The 19,859-nt window shown below is 36.8% G+C and overlaps 1 protein-coding gene across 5 annotated transcripts in view; it reads right to left on the reverse strand.

The window, feature by feature from the left end:
* Positions 1–6,186: 6,186 nt before the first annotated feature.
* Positions 6,187–19,859, reverse strand: part of vav3b (vav 3 guanine nucleotide exchange factor b) — a 53,707-nt gene continuing 40,034 nt past the window's right edge. For 3 of the 5 annotated variants that reach the window (XM_051911507.1, XM_051911500.1, XM_051911491.1), the window contains exons 21-28: positions 19,453–19,518; positions 18,276–18,310; positions 18,032–18,148; positions 17,126–17,213; positions 15,391–15,499; positions 12,095–12,175; positions 11,625–11,773; positions 6,187–8,507 (exon numbers count right to left, since the gene is read on the reverse strand). In XM_051911507.1, the coding sequence (XP_051767467.1) occupies positions 8,466–8,507; positions 11,625–11,773; positions 12,095–12,175; positions 15,391–15,499; positions 17,126–17,213; positions 18,032–18,148; positions 18,276–18,310; positions 19,453–19,518 (687 nt within the window). In that variant the 3' untranslated portion in view covers positions 6,187–8,465. The remainder of the gene's footprint in view (positions 8,508–11,624; positions 11,774–12,094; positions 12,176–15,390; positions 15,500–17,125; positions 17,214–18,031; positions 18,149–18,275; positions 18,311–19,452; positions 19,519–19,859) is intronic. The other 2 variants (XM_051911516.1, XM_051911517.1) reach the window with 1 other exon arrangement.

Below are 19,859 nucleotides of genomic sequence, written 5' to 3' on the forward strand. Positions count from 1 at the left end.
ACTTGTCTGGTTCTTGTTGTCTTTGCTGACAATCTGTGCCGACAGCTGTCCTGTCGACAAGGTCTTCACAAAGGATTGTCTAGTTGACACGGTCTCTGCTGACACTTAGGGCTACGTTGTGGTCATGTCTAGGTGCATATGATCTGGATACGGCCCAGATCCGGCGAACTACAGTAACCTTGAAATATGGATGAGACATATGAATGAGACAGACAGACTAATATTAGTGTATGCCATTCTTCTTACGATGTAACAAGTACAAGGTGTTATGAGAAGTGTTCCCGGTTCCAGTTGACCTAATTTATGCAGCCTAACAATCATTTAATGGATTTGAATTTATAGAAATGTGGTAGTATGTTATGTGTATGCTATAGGTTAAATAGAAGTTTTTAATCTAGATTTAAACTGACAGAGTGTGTCTGCCTTCCGAACAAGGCTAGGAAGACTGTTCCAGAGTTTGGGCGCTAAATAGGTAAAGGATCTACTGCCCGCAGTTAATTTTGATATTATAGGTTTTATCAACTGACCAGAATTTTGAGGCCGCAATAGACGTGAAGGACTATAATACGATAAGAGCTTCCTCAGGAACTGAGGTGATAAATAATTTAGAGCTTTGTAATTAGCAAGATTTTAAAATATATGCAATGTTAAATAGGGAGCCAAGGCAATGTTGACAGAACCAGACTAATATACTGTAGTCATACTTCCTGGTTCTTTTTGGACCAAATGGAGTTTGTTCATTAAGCGTGCAGGGCAACCACCCAGTAGAGCATTACAATAATCTATCCTTGAGGTCATGAATGCATGAACTAAATTTTCTGGTTCTGGAACTAACCCAGGTTCTTAACTGACGACGAAGACTTGACAGAGCAAGTGTTAGAGATTATTCTAGATTATTACATGCAGAGGTTTTTGGTCAAATAATTAAAACCACTGTTTCTTTCTGAATTTAATAGTAGGAAGTTACTAGTCATCCAATGTTTTTTATATCAACTATGCATTTTGTTAGTTTTATGAATTGGTATATTTTATCAGTCCGCGAAGAAATACAGAGCTGAGTATCATCAGTGTAACAGTGAAAACTAATGCCACGTTTCCTAATGATATCACCCATGTGTAACCTGTACAAGGTGAAAAGTAATGGTCCTAGTACTGAGCCTTGCTGTACTCTATACTGAACTTGTAAACAATATGATAGGCTGGCTGTAAGGAGGGGTTTTGAGAGACTGAATTGAAACAAACTGTTTTCAGACTCTTTGAGAAATGAGGTAATGTGCAATGCATATTATGAGAAAACGTAAGTGTTGTTTGACCTATAATGCATGTAAATCTATTGTAGGAGACCTCCTAAACAAAATTAGGAACTTTTAAAATAGCATAATAGGGGCACTTTAAATGGAAAGAAATTTATGAAAGTATAAATGTATTCTAAGTTTTAGATAACAATAATTTAAATATTTACCCTGTCATGACAATGAAACCTGATACTGGGGGCTGAGGTGAGTCAGAGCTGCATATTTTATTTCTGCTTTTATGTGCCATTGTGTCATTACACAGAACTTGGAGGCAGCTCAGAGACTTCATGTGGCAGCCTTAAACCTGCTGTAAAAAAAAACGACTTTACAAGATCACTAATTGCCTGCCAAACAGCTTAGCCAATCATAAACATTCTTGCTTGCTTATGAAATCCATTTGGAATATTCTGAATCTTTTATGCCAAGTTTACACTACAGGATTTTAAGCCCGATTTAAGCCCAATTTGCAAGTTTGCTCGCCGACAGGTCGGGCTGTGATCGGGGGAAATCAGTGAGCGATCGGGGCTCGCCAATCTTTATGTATGAACTACTCAACGACTTATCAAAGAGGCTCGCTGACGCATCACCGACACCTCGCAGACGCCAGACAAATATCTAGCATGCTAAATATCTGGAGCTGTCGGCCGACTCGATATCCTGTGGTGTCACGTGTCGCGACGCAACAACCAATGAAATATACACTGATGTCTATGGAAGCAGCAATAACAATCCATTCAAATATAATTTGCCGACGTTTATTCATATCAGATAAACACTGTGTAAGTAACTATAAAGCTCGCTCACTCTATTGTTCTCCCAGTTCACCGGCCACCTGTAGTGTAAACTTGGCTTTAGTGTCTCCGGCCCAGAATCTCTCTAGACGGTGCAGTGTAACCACCCTCTGATATGCTGGCATGGCATATCATAGCACTGGTTTGTATCTTAAATAGTAGCTCAATGGCATAAGAAGCATATCTGGACTTAAATTGCAAATCACCTCCCCCGATCCAACCCCCACTAGCCCTCTGGAACAAATTATTTATGTATCACACCAACAGAGACTATAAATAATATATTGTGCCCCAGATCCCTGTGTCTGGAATGAAAGCATTTATCCTCTTTTGAAAACATGTAGTGGTATCAGAGCATAAGGGACCCTGTCTGCAAGTGCAACAAGGGCTGAATCATATGGAAAAAGCTAACCTACAAATAACTTAAACACAAGTGTGTCTAACTTGCTATGTTTGGAGTGAGGAAGAGGCCTGAAGGAAATATCAGGGTGTAAAAAAAGAGTGTGAAGACAAAATCAATAAAACCAGATGGCGTGAAATGACACTTTCTTGATGGAGGGACATCCTGTCAAGTTCTGCTAACAGTGTGCAATAGAAGAATGCCTGGGAAGAATTGAAGTTTTGTGTTTACTGTTTCTTAATAAACTGATGAGATGAATTGACAGTACGCAGCAAACAATACATGAAAAAATCTTTAAATGATTTAACCAATTATAGTTATTTAAATAAAGCTGCTGTCGTAACTTTTTTTTTGGTTAAAAATGATCCAAAATCAATTTTTGAGCAAGTACATAACCAGTCAGTGTTCAAAACTATCTCCTTACCTTAGCCCGATTCACAACGGTAAGCTTGTGATAATGTTTTATAATTCGGGTGGTACTGGTGGGTTTCCGCGGGAAATTCGAGCATATCGCCGTTGGTCTTTGCATCATTGCGTCACTGCGTCACGTCTGTTTACATTAAGAAGAGTCCCAGCTAGGCTATATAGCATGTGAGGCGGATCATTTATAGCCTTTTCTTACAGCAGCTGCAATTATTAAACTTATCATTTTGCTGGCGGATTCTATGGTATGACATATTAACGTTAGAGATTAGACTGTACAGAAATTGAAATCTACAGGTAACGCTAATACACATTAAATACACATAGTCATGCAATGCTGATGTTGTTAACATTAACAATGTGAGAACAAAGTATAATAATAATAATAATTTGCAAGGTTTGACGTGATCCGAGCAAAGCGATCGTTACATTTAATCACCATTGGCAGCGCGATTTACTGTAATGCTTCTTTTCCCCTCAGTTGGTGAGAACAAAAGTGGCAGACATGTTACTTACTTGTTCAGATGACATTTTCCAGTGAAAATTCTTACTTTGGTCATACTTCAAGACTACAATCTGTGATTCCGAAGTACAGTATCCACACCAGTGCGGTGACTGACAGCAAACATATTTATCCGCGCTGAGGAGCCGTGCCAAGGCACTAACCCACGTAAAGATAATAATTCCGCAAACAACTGCAATTGAAGGTTTCAAACAGAGATGGCGACAAAGAGGCAAAACTTACTGCAGCTTTAAATAATAATAATAATAATAATAATGCTTACTGTTCATAAATGTATGGCTTATTTTATTAAAACGAATAGATTTCTTTGTCTTAATAACTTTATTATGCCTTCATCATGTTTGTGCTACATTACAAATGCCTTTTATGTATTGATTTTGTTTTATCATTGCCTAAGGAAACTATGAATTATTTATAAAAATGAATTATTACAACTTCAAAACTATGATAATAAAGAGTGAAAAAACAAAACATGAATATTTATTGTGTGAAAATTATTTGTATGTATTTTTTAAAAGTTATGACAATGAATGTAAACACTTCTTCACATTGTTGCAGTTAGTTCCTGTCTTTAAACATAATTGGCTGTTATTTAGTTCACACCCCTGGGAATTTTCACTGTATATCCTTCTGCTTGTCTGTGTTTGCACATTCTGGATTTTTCAGTGACTCTTTCTGCAGGTTACATTGTTATGGCAGTACAGTAGGTGTTGACAAGTGAGTCATTAAATCATTCACAGCTGAATAGTTATGATTTATTCAATGCCACTGTATGTTTGTTGTTCAGAGACAAAATGATTCTGCTTTGGTTTGTTAATAACTGTTTTAATTAATGGAGCAAAAGTAGACAAAATACTGTAGTGATAAGAGAAATTAAACCAATCAATTAAACCAATGTGTGGTGGTCAAAATGGTGTATATGCAACATGAACAGAGCCCAAACATTACTAAAGAAACCTTTTACAAACTAATTACAAATATTTTTATGAAAGTTTAGTCTATTAAATGTAATCTACAAATCATTAAATCCCATTTTCTAGCGTCTGTAGAAGTTGTATCCTTATATTGTTTGTCTTTTTGGGCAGGACTTGGCTAGTCAGAAACTATTAACTATCACTTTTATTTTTTATTATACACACATGTTTTTCTGCAATCAACTTCAGAGGAGCAACAGTTGAATATGTTAGTACTCAGAACCCCTTGAGTACTGAGGTTTGTTACTGCAAAAACTCAAGTGTATTACAAAGTGCAAAGCCCAAAGGGGCAGTGAGTGCATGAGGACACCCGTCCTAACTCACTCCAAGGTTGGATCGGGGGGGATTCATTGTGGTCCACTCAGGGTTTATTCCCTTCAACAGCTTTGATCTGCAAGTGTTTAATTACTCAATAGTGCTGATGAAGTCCTTGAGGCGCTCAATCTCAGTCCTTCCTATCAGACATATAGTACAGGGCTTTATTGAGTTTCCCTCCCACTCTCCCCATCTACAGTTGCTGAATTGGTAAAGACAGTGTGGTGAGGTAAGTCACACCCATATAACACATAACTCTTCACCCATTCCTGTCTCTTATTCAACACCAAGAGGTGACACTTTCAGGTCAGGATTGAGGGATGCTCTCTCTCTCTCTCTCTCTCTCTCTCTCTCTCTCTATCTTCCTTTTCCTCTGAAGTCTCCTGCTGTCAGTTCACAGCTTTCAGAAGTGGAGAGAGATAGACCTGCTTCCATCCTCTGGCAAACAAGGCTGGCCATCAATCACTGCTGCACTGCACCACGGCCCTCATGGCTCTTTCTCAACATGCCTCAGGTTAAATCTCCACTACGGTTCCTACTCAGCTCCTACTGTCCTAAGATGATTTAAGAGCTTTACTGGGAATTTGTGACAAGTACACTGAAATTCTGAAAAAGAACATAAAATAATTTAACATATCCCCCAAACAGTTTGTTTGGAAACATATTGAGGAAAAAAAAAACATATGACATGAAAATAAAAGCCCAGTTACAACATTTGTAGATATTTAGGAGAAATGGCATGCTTTACTTGGTTATGTTGTACTACCTTTTGCAATTTAAAAACAAAAATGTCTATAAAAAAATACAGATTATAATAAAAGAATAGGCATAAATGTACTTTGCTTAAGCTCTGCCATTTAAACTTCATCAATAATTTCTTGATTATTTAAACAATGATAAGTTTATTGTAATTCTTAAAAGGATGGAGATAAAGAGCTAAAGTTAGTCATTGCTTAAATTGAGAGTTAACTTACATTAGGTTGTCAACTTGAAGATAATTTAGATTTTTTAACCATCTTTGTTAAAAATGTTGATATTATCACACCCCACAAAACATCACACAAGCCATAAATTCCATTGCTAACACTAGGCTTGTTCGAGATGCATCGGAGATGCATGCAGACCGATCGGCGTATGACATCAAAGTACCGCGAGAGCGTTTGGAGAGCATACGACTCCTTATGCTTTTGAATCGCTCTCGTGGTACTTTGATGTCATATGCCAATCGGTCTGCGCAGCGCCGATGCATCTCGAACAAGCCTATTTACTTACTGTTGTTTTCCCTCCAAAATGATGTCACTTCCTAGAGGATGATGTCATTAAGGAAGTAGTTTAAAGGGATTTATAAAGGGATACAAACAAATAACGGTTACCGATTACAACAATATTCCCTATTATATTATAGCTTACTGTATATATGAGAGAAAATAATGTAATAAAAAATAAAACATCTGAATAATGTCACTTTAATGGGTATAAAATATTTTAATAAAAGTAATACAAAATAGTTTTATGGCCATTCAGAATTTAAAATCTAGTAAATTTTCTCACACCATCAGCGAGTGTGGCAAAAAGTTACATTTGGACCCTGTATACAGCTATAGAGAATTCACTGGCTAAACGGTGTGAAACAAGTCATAATTTACATGCATTCTGATGAAAACCAGACAACATGAACTGTTAGGTGCATTAAGAAACAGATGTATGATTGCAATTATCTTTTCAACATCTACGACAGCAGTGAAAATGACATTTCTGTAAATATAGTTTTCTGAGAAAAGACTTGACCTGGATTTTAGCATATAAAACAGCTTGTAAAAAAAAATGTCTGTCCATTTAGAGAACAATTTCCCTTGCACAGAACTTACAAAAATGTTTTAAACAAAAGTTCATCTGTGATGCCAGTCCTCAGAGAAACCTTGTTTTTGTCTGTTTTCCAGTAAAAAAATCTAAACATCCTTAAAACAAGATAAACTTACCTCAGAAGACAAATGACACAATATAAGACCTTTTCAGAGAAAGTACTTTGGATATACACAACTGTTCAAAAGTTTGGGGTGAGTAAGATTTTTTGTTTTTAAAAGAAGTTTCTTATGCTCAACAAGTCTGCATTTATTTGATCACAAATATGGAAGTTTCGGCGTAGGTTCTACCAGGAAGACTCTAATGCCACGTCATTCATTGTTAAAAAATTAGATCTAGCCAATCACAGCACGACACCTTATATAAAAATTCAATCTTACTCTTTCATTGATGAATAGAAAGCTTAAAGGGTTAGTTCACCCAAAAATTAAAATTATGTCATTTATTACTCACCCTCATGTCGTTCCACACCCGTGAGACCTTCGTTCATCTTCAGAACACAAATTAAGATATTTTTGATAAAATCCGATGGCTCAGTAAGGACTGTATTGCCAGCAAGATCATTTCCTTTTTCAATGCCCAGAAAGCTACTAAAAACATATTTAAAACAGTTCATGTGACTACAGTGGTTCAACTTTAATATTATAACTATAATATTATATACTTTTTGTGTGGCAAAAAAAAAAAAAAAAAAAGCAACTTTATTTAACAATATCTAGTGATGGGCGATTTCAAAACACTGCTTCATGAAGCTTCGAAGCTTTACGAATCTTTTGTTTCGAATCAGTGGTTCGGAGCGCATATCAAACTGCCAAAGTCAGGTGAGCTATTGAAATTTCGAAACACTTATGACGTGGGTGAACTAACCCTTTCAGAATTGTTCTAAGTAGAAATTTTTTTAAATTACAAATGTCTTTACTGTCACTTGCATCCTTTCTGAATAAAAGGTATTATTTATGTATTATATAAAAGTAAACCTTACTAACCCCAAACTTTAAAAAAGGTAGTGCATTTTGTCCTCTTCCATTGGCAGTATTTTTATTTCATACTTCCATTTTTTGCAGTGTCTAGCCTCAGTCCCTATTGCAAACGCTGTTATGTTAACTAGTCTTTCCGTTGCATGAAAAGAGAAGGAATTGACTCAAGTCCAAAATCAGTGCCAACATTCTGCTTGGGAGCACCTGAGGTTCAGAAACAGACAGAGCGATGACTGATCACAGTGCAGTGCGTCAGGCCGGCTGAGATGGATATCGCACTGAACGGCAGGCCTCCTGTCACCGCGCAGCGCCCCGAGCGCACTGAGAGAGCACTGCTGCTAAGTGTTATCAGGGCTGAAGAGGAGAAGGCAGGGAGGAAGGCTTCGTGACAGCATCTCGCCCCAGCCAAACTTTGCAGAGTCAGACGGGTGGATGAAATCATCAATTATAGCACAAGGTGAGCTGAAAGCACCGCGTAAAGGTCGCCGAGTGGAGGGAAAAAAACGGCCAGCTCAGGGCTTTTCTCTCTGCGTGCCACTCCTGAGTTTATGGGAGGTCCGGCATAGCACAGAAATGGAGTTTAAATTTTAAACAGGCAGAGAGAGGGGGGCCCCAGGCCCTGTGTGAAGATTTCAGGAGGTGACAGGGTGAGAGGGAGGGAAAGAGTGAGAGAAAAAGATGTCTGGACTGAATGTGGAGCAGCGAGGGACGTTCATAACTAATTAAACAGTCAAAGCTGACGGGGCCTCAGATGCATCACGCTGCAGGTCTCAACCACAGTCCACCGGATCCCATTAGATGAGGTTGATAATTGCTGTGCATTGTTCACTATTACAATTCTTGTCCAACGCCAACAGGTGGCTTATCACTGTCACAGCATAGTGAGGATGACTTCCTGTGCTGGTCACTCCTCTTCCTCCACATAGGTTGAAGGGAACCATCCCACCTGTGATATTAACAGCATCCATAAACATTACTTAATACTAAAAGAGCATATCTCTTCATCTTCGGTGACTAGTTTGAGAGCTCTTGTGGGTCAGATCTGATAATGACATGCAGAAGAATCATTAAAAGTCATTCTGTCATCACCTCCAGTTAATCATCTCTCTCGTTAATGCACTCGAGCATATGAAATGAAAGAAAGTGAATCTAAAAAGGATTGAGGAATGATTCAGGTGTCTTGGAGAGTCAAGATGTGCTATATTGCATAGAAATGCAGGGCTGAACTCTAATTTCATTTTCAGATGTCAATCACGTTGTCTCACCTCTATATTGCTATGCTATTCGCTTGTGTCCAAACCAAAATTTAATTCGCTCTGTCTGTTTCAGAACTGGGATACGTTTGCAAAATGCTTTTACCTTTAACATGGGTCCTGCTGAAAGCTGTTTAAAACCACAAAATATAGCAATCAATAGAGCCCAAACACAGACTATGTTTGGGATTCATGACTGTATTCATTAATCTATTTCATAATTAATATGGATAAATTAGTTAAAATATAATTAAAAAATATAAAATATTATATTATTCTAAAATAAAAATATTATATACACTGTCAATCAAAAGTTTGAAGTCGGTAGGATTTTTTTTCTGCAGCCATTAGTCCAGTCTACAGTGTCACATGATCCTTCAGAAATCATTCTAATATTCTGAATTGCTGCTCAAGAAATAATTATTTTGATAAATGTTGAAAACAGTTGTGCTGTTTATTATTTGAAACAGTGATACCTTTTTTCAGGATTATTTGATGAATATAAAGTTCAAAAGAACAGCATTTATCTGTAACATTATAAATGCCTTTACTTTTCAATTTTTGATCAATTTAATGCATATTGTCTAGTATTCACAAAAAATCTATTAAAAAAAAAATCTTGCTGACCCCAAACTTTTGAACAGTAGTGTACATATATTAGAAAATAAGAATATTATATTATTAAATTATATAACTGACAATAAATCAGAAATCTAAATTTTTTAAATGTGTAACTACTGTATAACAGAATACAGCAACTCTCTTTACAGCAAGGTTCAATTTGATATTTGACATAAGTAAATACAATAGGTATCAAACTATCTTGAACATTCTTACAGTATTACACATTAGTGTTGTCAAAGGTACCGATTTCGATACCAAGTCGATAGTGGAATTTTAAAAATGTGACACTTCCATTGATAGACGCCTGCTTTCAAACGCTCCCATGTGTATCTGTGTAAGCATTCTGTGAAGAGTGTCATTGATGTCTATTTACAACATGTTTTTGAAGCGTTGATCATTGTAGCCAATCACAGACATATCTGATGAGTGCGTGAACACAATGGCCAATTAGAGGTGTTTACAAATCCACTCAACAGCGCTCACATTTTTAAAATTTCAGTATCGACTTGGTATTGAAGTCAGTACTTTTGACAACAATATTACACATTATTAAAATTCTGTCTGACAACTCATCAATGGCCTATATTACGATTCTAAACTATGCTGATTATATAATTCTGCTGCTGTTCAGTAAAGCCGTATTTAACACTCTGACAAACTTTTTTGCTGCTGTGTGCCTAGCAGTTCCCTTTTGAGCAACCATGAACTGTGATTCACATGGAAGGGCAGGAGTTCAGTTTCATGATGTGCAAGTTCAGAGAAAAAAAGCTGAAAATAGGAAGCACCAGTACTAAAGCAGTGTACAAGTGGTTTTGGTGCTTTTAAAGGTGCAACAAGTGATTTCTGAGAAACACTGTTGATATTTAAAATCAACCCAAACAAACACACCCCTCCCTTCATTGTTCTGCCCCCAAAATGCACAAACACACAACGCAAGAGTGGATGTCTCTTTATCATAGCTGAAGTCAAGCAAAATAATGCTTCAAGAAAAACAAAGCGAAGATGATGAGTGAACGACATGGAAGAACAAAAAATGAACATACAGTAGGGCTGGGCGGTTTTTCCGATTTTTCCGATTAATTCGAATTTATGTTTTGCCTCGATTTTATTATTTTTTAGAATGCCGTTTCATGGGTGAGACGCTGCAAAAGACGCGAGACAAGTGCAACACCTAAACATGTCCGCCAAACATAAAAACAATAGTACAAATAGCGCAATGGAATGCAAACAACTGTAAATCTGTTTGATATTTCATGTTTGCATGATGGTGACAGGCTGAAAGCTGCTGTTGTTTTCTGTATTTACAACGCATTTGCTGTTAATAGCCTATTACTGGTATTATTTATTGCTATTTTTGGCTAAGAAATATTTAGCATTTTCTTATTTTATATTATTTCTGAGTAGGATGTGTTTAAGATAAGTCTTCATATTATTTCAGACATATTTCTGCAAAGATATTTAACAAATTGTTTTACATTTACACCATGTTGATCACTTCATGTGTGGTGCACTTGGAGTGGAACTTTTTTTTTAACCAGATTGTTAATAAAGAGAATGTTACTTAAATCATATTGTAGTTAAGTTAAGGTGACTAGTTAAACAGTTAAAAAATATAATAAAATAAATCGAAATTGTGAATCGGTCAATCGTTCTAAAAAATCGAGATTTTATTTTTTTGCCATATCGCCCAGCCCTAACATACAGTATACAAGAGTATATACAAGCAAGAGCTTATTGTTAGTCGAAAGCAGCACACCAGCTCCAGACAAACAATGACACTCAAAACTATCCTGTTTCATAGCTAACATTACAACAACAGCACGTTTTGGTTCTGTGAAACATAGCAAAACCAATGTTTCTCATGTATGGAGCAGAAACAAAGCAACTTTGCGTCCATTTTCAGGCATTCCCGCTTAGGTCTCTCCAGAGCTGGAAAGCTTTTCTAATAATAACGAGGGTCCTAAAGCTTTTTCCTAATCATAACCCTTCTTCTTCCAATTAAATTCCTCTGACTGTATATTTTCTTATATTCCTGTTTTGTAATGTCTCTCAGCCATCTCTCTTTCTACAGTCTTTCTTTAAATCTCCCTCTTGCTCACTCTCCGATCCACCTTCAACAATGTTTCTCAGAAATCACTTACTGCACCTTTAAGTAAATAAAGGTGTATAAGAGTATTTTCCCTTACCCGGCCATTGACTTCACCCTTCCACCATCCATTGGTACACTTGATATAGATCTTCACCAGGTCGCCCACCTGCAGACAGAGTTCCCGAGTATCCCTGGAGCTGAAATCATATCGTGCCAGTGCAATGCCAAGCACTCTCGGGGTCAAAACTGAGGGAGAGGGGGATATAAGACAAAAACAAGTTGTTAGAAAAAGGAGAAAAGTTAGAGATACAAATGTTTTCACAAGACAGGCCAAGTAGGACAAAATGTGTGAACATGCAACAAGATGATTGGAGATTTGGAGCAAAAACGGTCACAAATGGCATTGCATCATACTCAGACATTTTCACACACAAAATGTCGATACAGACTCTCTCCACAGCTCTCAGAAAACACACATACACTACAGAGAACTGAAGCAAACACAGGGAGAAAAGACTGAAATGGCTTGAGGGGGAAATGAATAAGACAGGTGGCTGATAGCTGTACCTGACCAGAAGGGTGAGGGGGAGGGAGGAACAAAACTGTAGCTGGTGGGACTCAAAACGGAAAGCCCACAGAGCACTGGAGCTTAAGATCCAAGCCGAAGCAGAGTGAAGAAAATAAGAACAGAAAAACCCAGAAACATTTTCAACAAAACAAACATAAACAAGCTGATAAAGAACTCCACACAGCACCAGGCAAATGAACACCCTCCTTGAAAAATGCAAGTCTTGAGAAATTCACAAAATGTTTAGACAAATGTCTGTTACGATTTGATCCAATATTTATCATGATATTAATTTCACCATAATTGGGGAAGGAAAGCATTCCACATGTTCGTTAGACGTCAAGAACGAACGGAAACATAACTTGTTTGTTTAGTAAACTCCACAGAGTAAGCAACCTTTTCACTATGACGTGAAATCTGTTTTATTTTTTTCCCCCAAATTCTGTTTTCAATTTTATTTTTTCTGGATTTTATTTGATTATTTAATACAAATGTATGATGTCTAATGAAAAGATTTCATGACACATAAACAATTTAATTTTTTTTTACAATGTAATATGCTACTTTGGAGCTCAAAAAACATTTTGAACTTGATTTTGACCTTGATCAATGTAATGCAACTTTAAAATGCAATCAAATGAAAATATAACTTACAACAAAACATTGCATTTTTTTATACTTTATAAATTTATACCTTTATACTGTATAAATTATGGAATAACATATATATTGGTTGTCATGTTTTAATAAATTGCATTATTATTATTGTTATTTTTATTGTTATTAATTTGAGAAGTACATTTTACAAACTTTTTACAAAATTTTTACAAACGAAATTGAGACATTTGAGACATTTCTCAAAACATCTACTTTCATGTTTCACAGAAGAAGATCAGAGTGGTTTGGAATGACATTTGAGTGAGTAAATGATCACAGAAAAGACCAAAATTTGGACTACTTCAGCCATATTGACTACGTTTATGGATTACTTACACTATCGGGACAGGAGTGGTTGGGATCTTGATAAAAAACAGAAGAAAAAGTCACAGGTTTGGAATTTCATGGGCAACCCATTCTTATAATTTTCAAGATGTTTTTTTTTCTCTCTAGGTGTTCTGATAGCTTTTGCCAAGTGTGTGCTCCTGGCCCTGTCACTGACGCAGCTGTGATAGCGTTCATACAGAGCACAGAGTCCTGTTACCATCTGAACGCCCATCTGAGCATCCAGGACTTTCTAATATGTAAACTAGCAAACGTCAGATCCACAATATGTTTGCCTTCCTGCTTTGCATCTCCTCTGGGGGGAACAAAGCAGTGGATGATGAGCCAGCTACTTTTTCCTGTCACACTGTCTCTCAGAAATCATTTCAGAAATCGTGCAGCTAACCACACGTTCGATATCTATGCAGAATTGAAACCGATGCGATATCTGTATTGCAAATAACTTTTCTCACATTAGCTTATCAAACCCAACCCTGATATCTCGCTCTGTGTTCAACATGTTTACCAAACACTTGGCGCCTGCAGATATGTCAGCGCCCACACGCCGACTGATCTGTTGGCGTATGTGTTTTGGTTTGGGGCACATCAGCGAGAGCGATGTCCCAGGATGCATCAAGGGCCTGGATTTTCTGCTGCGGTTTGTGAAAGGATGCGTTACAGAGAGTGGCAGTTGAGTATAAAAACCTCTAACAAGCCGAGGATGCTGAGAAAAAAAGGACAAATAGAACAGCGAAATCCCTAACTCACAATCCCCACTATCCCGTTCTTTCTATCAACAGATCTGTACTCTTCGCTAAGCCTTTTTCTACGTGACACATCTGTCTCTGTTCAATAAAGCTGACTTTCCATGTCTCCACTAGCTGCCCTTTCATTTCTCGGTGCAGGGACTGTTTTTTCTCTCAGCTACAAGAAAGAAAAACAGCCAAGTCCCTACAGGTGAGAGGAAGCTTAGCATCCATCATGGCTTTTTCCTGTAACTCAAACCAAACTGTCATGTCGTGTCAGGGAGATTGCCTGTGCTACTTGAGTGCAACGCCGGCGTCTTGTTTAGCCGAGTCCTCTCTCTCGCCACGTCGCCTGCAGCAGACACAAACAGCCTTTTTCCTGCTGCCAGGTGCCGAGTGGGTACGGCTCGCTTCACAGCATCGGTCTGTCTCTTTGAGAAGCCATCTTGGGCAATGAGAGCTGGAGTAAAGACGCATGTTTTTTCCCATGAAAGCAACACGTGTGCATGCACACTTTATATTTTCACCCAACGACCAGAATGTCAAGTGTCCAACATTTATTTTTAATCAAAAGAGTCAGAGAGGTGTCCGGACACATACGTAAGTCTCTAGATAAAAATACATCCTGAGCGCAAGCTATGCCTCCTGGCATTAAAAAAGGACCTGTCTGAAGACCCGTTCACACTGACGGTGATTTTAATCGCTGGAGGTCGACAGGTCGCTGTACTGTTGGCTACTGTTGCTGGATGCACAAAGTGTTATTGCGTAACTGGCCGTAACTCTCTGACAAAGAAGATATCTTTATATTGTGGCAACAAATCAGTTTTTGCGTTCTGCAGGGGAACGATTTTGTATGTTTGTATATAAATTACAGCAATGCTTATAGTAATGCATCATATCATGAGATTATTGTCAATGCATTAATCAATCGTACTTTGAATGAGGCAATTTCTTTAATTAAATCTCTTTGTAATTGGAAATGTATAAATAATATATTTTTTATATTATTTTAATTACTTTTCTGTACATGTGCAAAGGTTAATCGCAGAACAGTGAAGTCGCTCACAGTAATACACTACCATTCAAAAGTTTGGGGTCGGTAATTTTGGTTTTTAAAAGAAGTCTCTTATGCTTACCATGGCTACATTTATTTGATCAAAAATACAGTAAAAACAGTACATTTGTGAAATATTATTACAATTTTAAATAACTGCCTTCTATTTGAATATATTTTAAAATGTAATTTCTTTCTGTGATGGCAAAGCTGAATTTTCAGCATCATTACTCTAATATGCTGATTTGCTGCTCAAGAAACATTTCTTATTATCGTGCAGCTTAATATTTTTGTGGATTTTTTTTTTTTTGTTCCATTAGTAGTTGCCAACTTTTTTCGCATCTGCAAAAAGTTAGACTTCTCCCAATGTTCTCAAGTCAATTGTTATATATATATAACTGAAAAATAATTCTGGTCACTTCATAACTGCAAGTCGCTGTCAGTGTGAACAAGGCTAAGAGACTAATGTCATCATATAATCTGAAGTTAATCTGAAGGAGATGTAGATACTAACCAACAGTTCTGAGTCCACTACTGAGCTCCTTATACGGCATCTGCAGAGTCGTGTCCAGTGTACGGAAACCCTCTTTCAAAGAGTGCTGTTTGTAATATTCAACCAGTTCCTGGAAAGAAACATCACAAGTATAAAAGCTCATTATAGGCATTCTCAAATTTTTTGCCAGCTAAAATATTTACTTTTTTAAGTACCCCTTGAGATTTAAAAGCTGCAATCTCTGCAGTAACTTTTTTTTTGGTTAAAAATGATCCTAAATCAATTTCTGAGCAAGTACATAACCAGCCAGTGTTCAAAACTATCTCCTTACCTTAGCCTGATTCACAATGGTAAGATTGTAATAATGTTTTCTAATAAGAGGTGGGTTTCTGCAAGAAATTCGAGCATGCCACCATTCGTCTTTGCGTCATTACGTCACATCTGTTTACATAAAAGAGTCTGCAGGTGGTGGATCATTTATAGCATTTTCTCACAGCAGCTGGAAAAATAAAACTTAAATTTTGATGGCGGATTGTAATCCAGAAAGGTCCAAATGACAATCATCAGTGACACCTGGAGATTCACCCGTAGTCAAAAGCAAAAGACTTTGGACTGTGGAGTGGCTAGTGGCTACAGAAATTGAAATCTACAGATAACGCTAATACACACTAAAAACACATAGTCACCCAATGCTGATGTTGTTAACATTAACAATTTGAGAACAAAGTATAATAATAATAATAATTTGCACGGTTTGACGTGATCCGAGCTAAGCGATCATTCGATTTATTCATAATTGTTAGTGTGATTTATTGTAATGCTTTTTTTCTCAGTTGGTCAGAACAAAAGTGGCAGATTTGTTACTTACTTGTTCAGATGACATTTTCCTGTGAAAATTCTTATTTTGGTCATACTTCCAAGACGTAAAATCTGTGATTCCGAAGTACAGTATCCACACCGATGTGGTGACTAACAGCAAACATTAGATTCATCTGCGCTGAGGAGCCGTGCCAATGCACAACCCACGTAAAAATGATAATTTCGCAAATAACTGCAAATGCAGGTTTCAAACAGAGATTGCGACAAAGAGGCAAAACTGACGGACTGCGGCTTTAAGCTAATATTTAAAAAATTTAACAACACATCCGCATGTTCACGGTTCTCTGATTTCGGTTAATGGTCAAATCCATGTACGTAAAAATCTTTTTTTGTGTTTCATTTTCATTATTTTTATTTATGTCTTCCCTGTCTTTTATCTTAGTGGAACAGCTACAATTGCTTATAAATGCTCACAGTTAAAATGATCTATATCAATACGTATATCGTTTTATAGATGTGTACTCTGATAATACTATGTATTATTTTACATGCCTTGGAGTACCATGATATATGAATTGTTAATCTTTCAGTACTATTATATACATCAAAGCTTTACCATCCTTGTAACATGCTGTCACCACAGAATTTTTTTATAAGGGAAAACTTTGTCATTTTAAAACCATCTAAAACAAGATTGCAGTAGTATTGGTGACTCAAATGGATTAATAGCTGGACCCATGTTATTAATTATGCTAATGAAATACAGGAATATGCAGATCAGCAAATGTTCTGGCTTTCCGATAAAAAAAGCTCAGGTCTCTGCAGCACAGATAGCGACACTGAATTATAGCACCCTACATATGTATTCATACGGTTATGATAAATAGAGCAAATGCTGATGAAGACCATTGCTTCTGTGCAACTCAAACCCACTTACTAATACAGTCTTGAATGTCCTGCTTTCAGCAATGTAGAAGCAGCCCTCCTTAGTAAGGATCTTAATGTGCTTCACATCGTTGTTGTACCTGCAGATGGCAGAGAATCATTGTCACCAATCCAGGATTGTCAGTACTTCCAAATCCACAATGTCAGCCATCTCAAGGGAGTTTTCCCTGGGAATGGGCTGACAAACAAATGTTAAGCTAAGTCATATCTTTTTATTTATGGGGCACATTAAAAACAAGTGCATACTATAAATGCTTTAAATGTGCAATTAAAATGCTTTTAACACCTAAGATGAGTGAAAAATCACCCAAAAAAGGACATGAGGGTGAGTAAATGATTTTCATTTTTGGGTGAACTATCCCTTTAATACTGGATCTAAAGATGTCATGAGCAGGAGAATATGTAATGTCCAGTGGCAAGTTATTCCATGACCTTGGACCAGCTATAGAAAAACCACAATACCTTTAAACTTTAAATGTAAGCGTGTTGTGGACAACTTCCTTTAACATAAGGATATGGAATAGTGCTGTCAGTTTCTGACCACAGGTCAATACACCCACGGGACCTAAAGCCCCACATAAAGAGGATAAAATGTTTTGACAGAGACCCTGTGATTGGTTTAATAATGAGACAAGCAACTATAAAATGTTCTGAGGTAATAAAGCCCACACCGAGCATGTGGTGTGATAACTCACTGACCACAACCATGCTACACAATGAGCTGTATGCAAATTCCGTGATGCATAATGTATTGGGTTGCATGGAGGGAAATGCATGAAGAAAACTAAGCAAAAGGATGTTCCTGCAAGAACCTCATCGACCATCCGTCATGCCAATTTTATGCGCAATAAAAACACACTTGCTCCAATATATGAAGTGGTATAATAGCTAGTCGTACTTGATGCTGATGGCATACTCTCTGTTCTCCCGGCTCCTGTATCGCACCAGGTAGGTGCTGTTCGCTCTCTCCATGAGCTCGGACTCCGCGTGGTGCCTCTCTATGGGCCCGGCGAACCTGCTCGCACAAGCCAACATGCATGTGGTTGAAACCAAAACAACAGCGCTCAGCACATGTAGTCATGCAGGTTATTTTTGTGTCATGTGGATATTGGGAGTAAATGTGGTTAAACATTTAGACTTACCAGGGTTGGGCTGAATAGTCAATTGTCCTAGGTACCTGAGCATAAGACACATTATAAACAATGACTTGCATATATACACTACCAATTATACCCATTTATGTTGACAAATATAATTCATTATTATTATTATATATTTTTGAATGGATGAGTTGGACTGGATAGTGAACAAAATGCAGTATATTACATTATAAACAAACATCTATCTATCTATCTATCTATCTATCTATCTATCTATCCATCCATCCATCTATAAACAGTATATAAATAATACATTGTAAAAAGTAATACGCTATATCTACTCCATAAAATTTTGGCAACAGATTACAAGCAATATTATTAATTAAATTCAACAAATAGAATTGAGTTTGAATTAATCAAATTAATTCCTTAAATGTCAACCATTTAAAAGAAAAAAAGAAAAAATATCGGAAAAAAAATCTGAATAACAGACAGACGTCAAAGATGAATTAAGAACTCTTTATTTTTTATTGCCAACATTGAAGACACCTGATGATAACAAGTAGAATCACTGAAGGAAAGAGAAACACATGAATTAAGAGAGGTTTAGATGTTGATGTTGATTTTATTGAAAAAGTTTGGTCATCATTATGGTGATCAGTGTTCCATTTAGTTGTCCAGTTTGACTCTTTGTTTTTTATGTGGTTTTTGTAATGGTGTTTGCTAATTTTACACATTTTAAATGGTTGACTTTTAAGGAATTAATTTGATTAATTCTAACTCAATTCTTAAATGTTGAATTTAATTAATAATATTGCTTGTAATCTGTTGCCACAATTTTACTGAGTAGATAGAGCGTATACATTACTCCAGTAATGTAATCCCATTACTCCAGTCTTCAGTGTCACATGATCCTTCATCAATCATTCTAATATGCTGATTTGGTGCTCAAGAAACATTTATTATATGTATCAATGTGGAACACAGTTTTTTGTGTGAAAACTATATTTTTTTCTCAGGATTTTTTGATGACTAAAAAGTTCAAAATAACAGCATTTATTTGAAAAGGAAATCCTTTGAACAATGTAGAAGTACTGTCCTTTTTTTACTAAAAAATGTAATGCAACCAAGCTAAAAGTATTAATTTAAAAAAAATTATACAAATACAAATCAACAGCATTAAAATGATTGTGCAAGTCATCCAAATAAACATACTTACACATGGGCAGGGCTTGACTGCATCACTTGGAAAGAAGCCGGTCTCTTGTGTTGTCAGGATTTTGCCCTGCCAGGACGTGTGGTTGTTAATTGCATTATATTTGCCTTGAGGCGATGCTCCCCCCTCCCCTTTGCTTTAATAAATCTAAGACAATTAGCTCACAACATGCAGTGAATCTCATTTAGAGCCACAGTTAATTACTGTTCAGCCCCTACCCACGGTTAAACTCCGTTACACATCAGAATGAAAGCATCATCTAATGCTGAATAATCATACAGCTTCCACAACAGAACCTCGTGAATCATGACACTCGCCAATAAGCCATTGTTTGATATTGCTGCTCCGAGCACATTTGGATTTATGAATTACATTAGACTCGAGTTTCATATTATGTCCTCACCCAATAG

This window comes from Ctenopharyngodon idella, chromosome 2, assembly GCF_019924925.1.
Source record: "Ctenopharyngodon idella isolate HZGC_01 chromosome 2, HZGC01, whole genome shotgun sequence".
In the NCBI taxonomy this organism is placed as follows: Eukaryota; Metazoa; Chordata; class Actinopteri; order Cypriniformes; family Xenocyprididae; genus Ctenopharyngodon; species Ctenopharyngodon idella.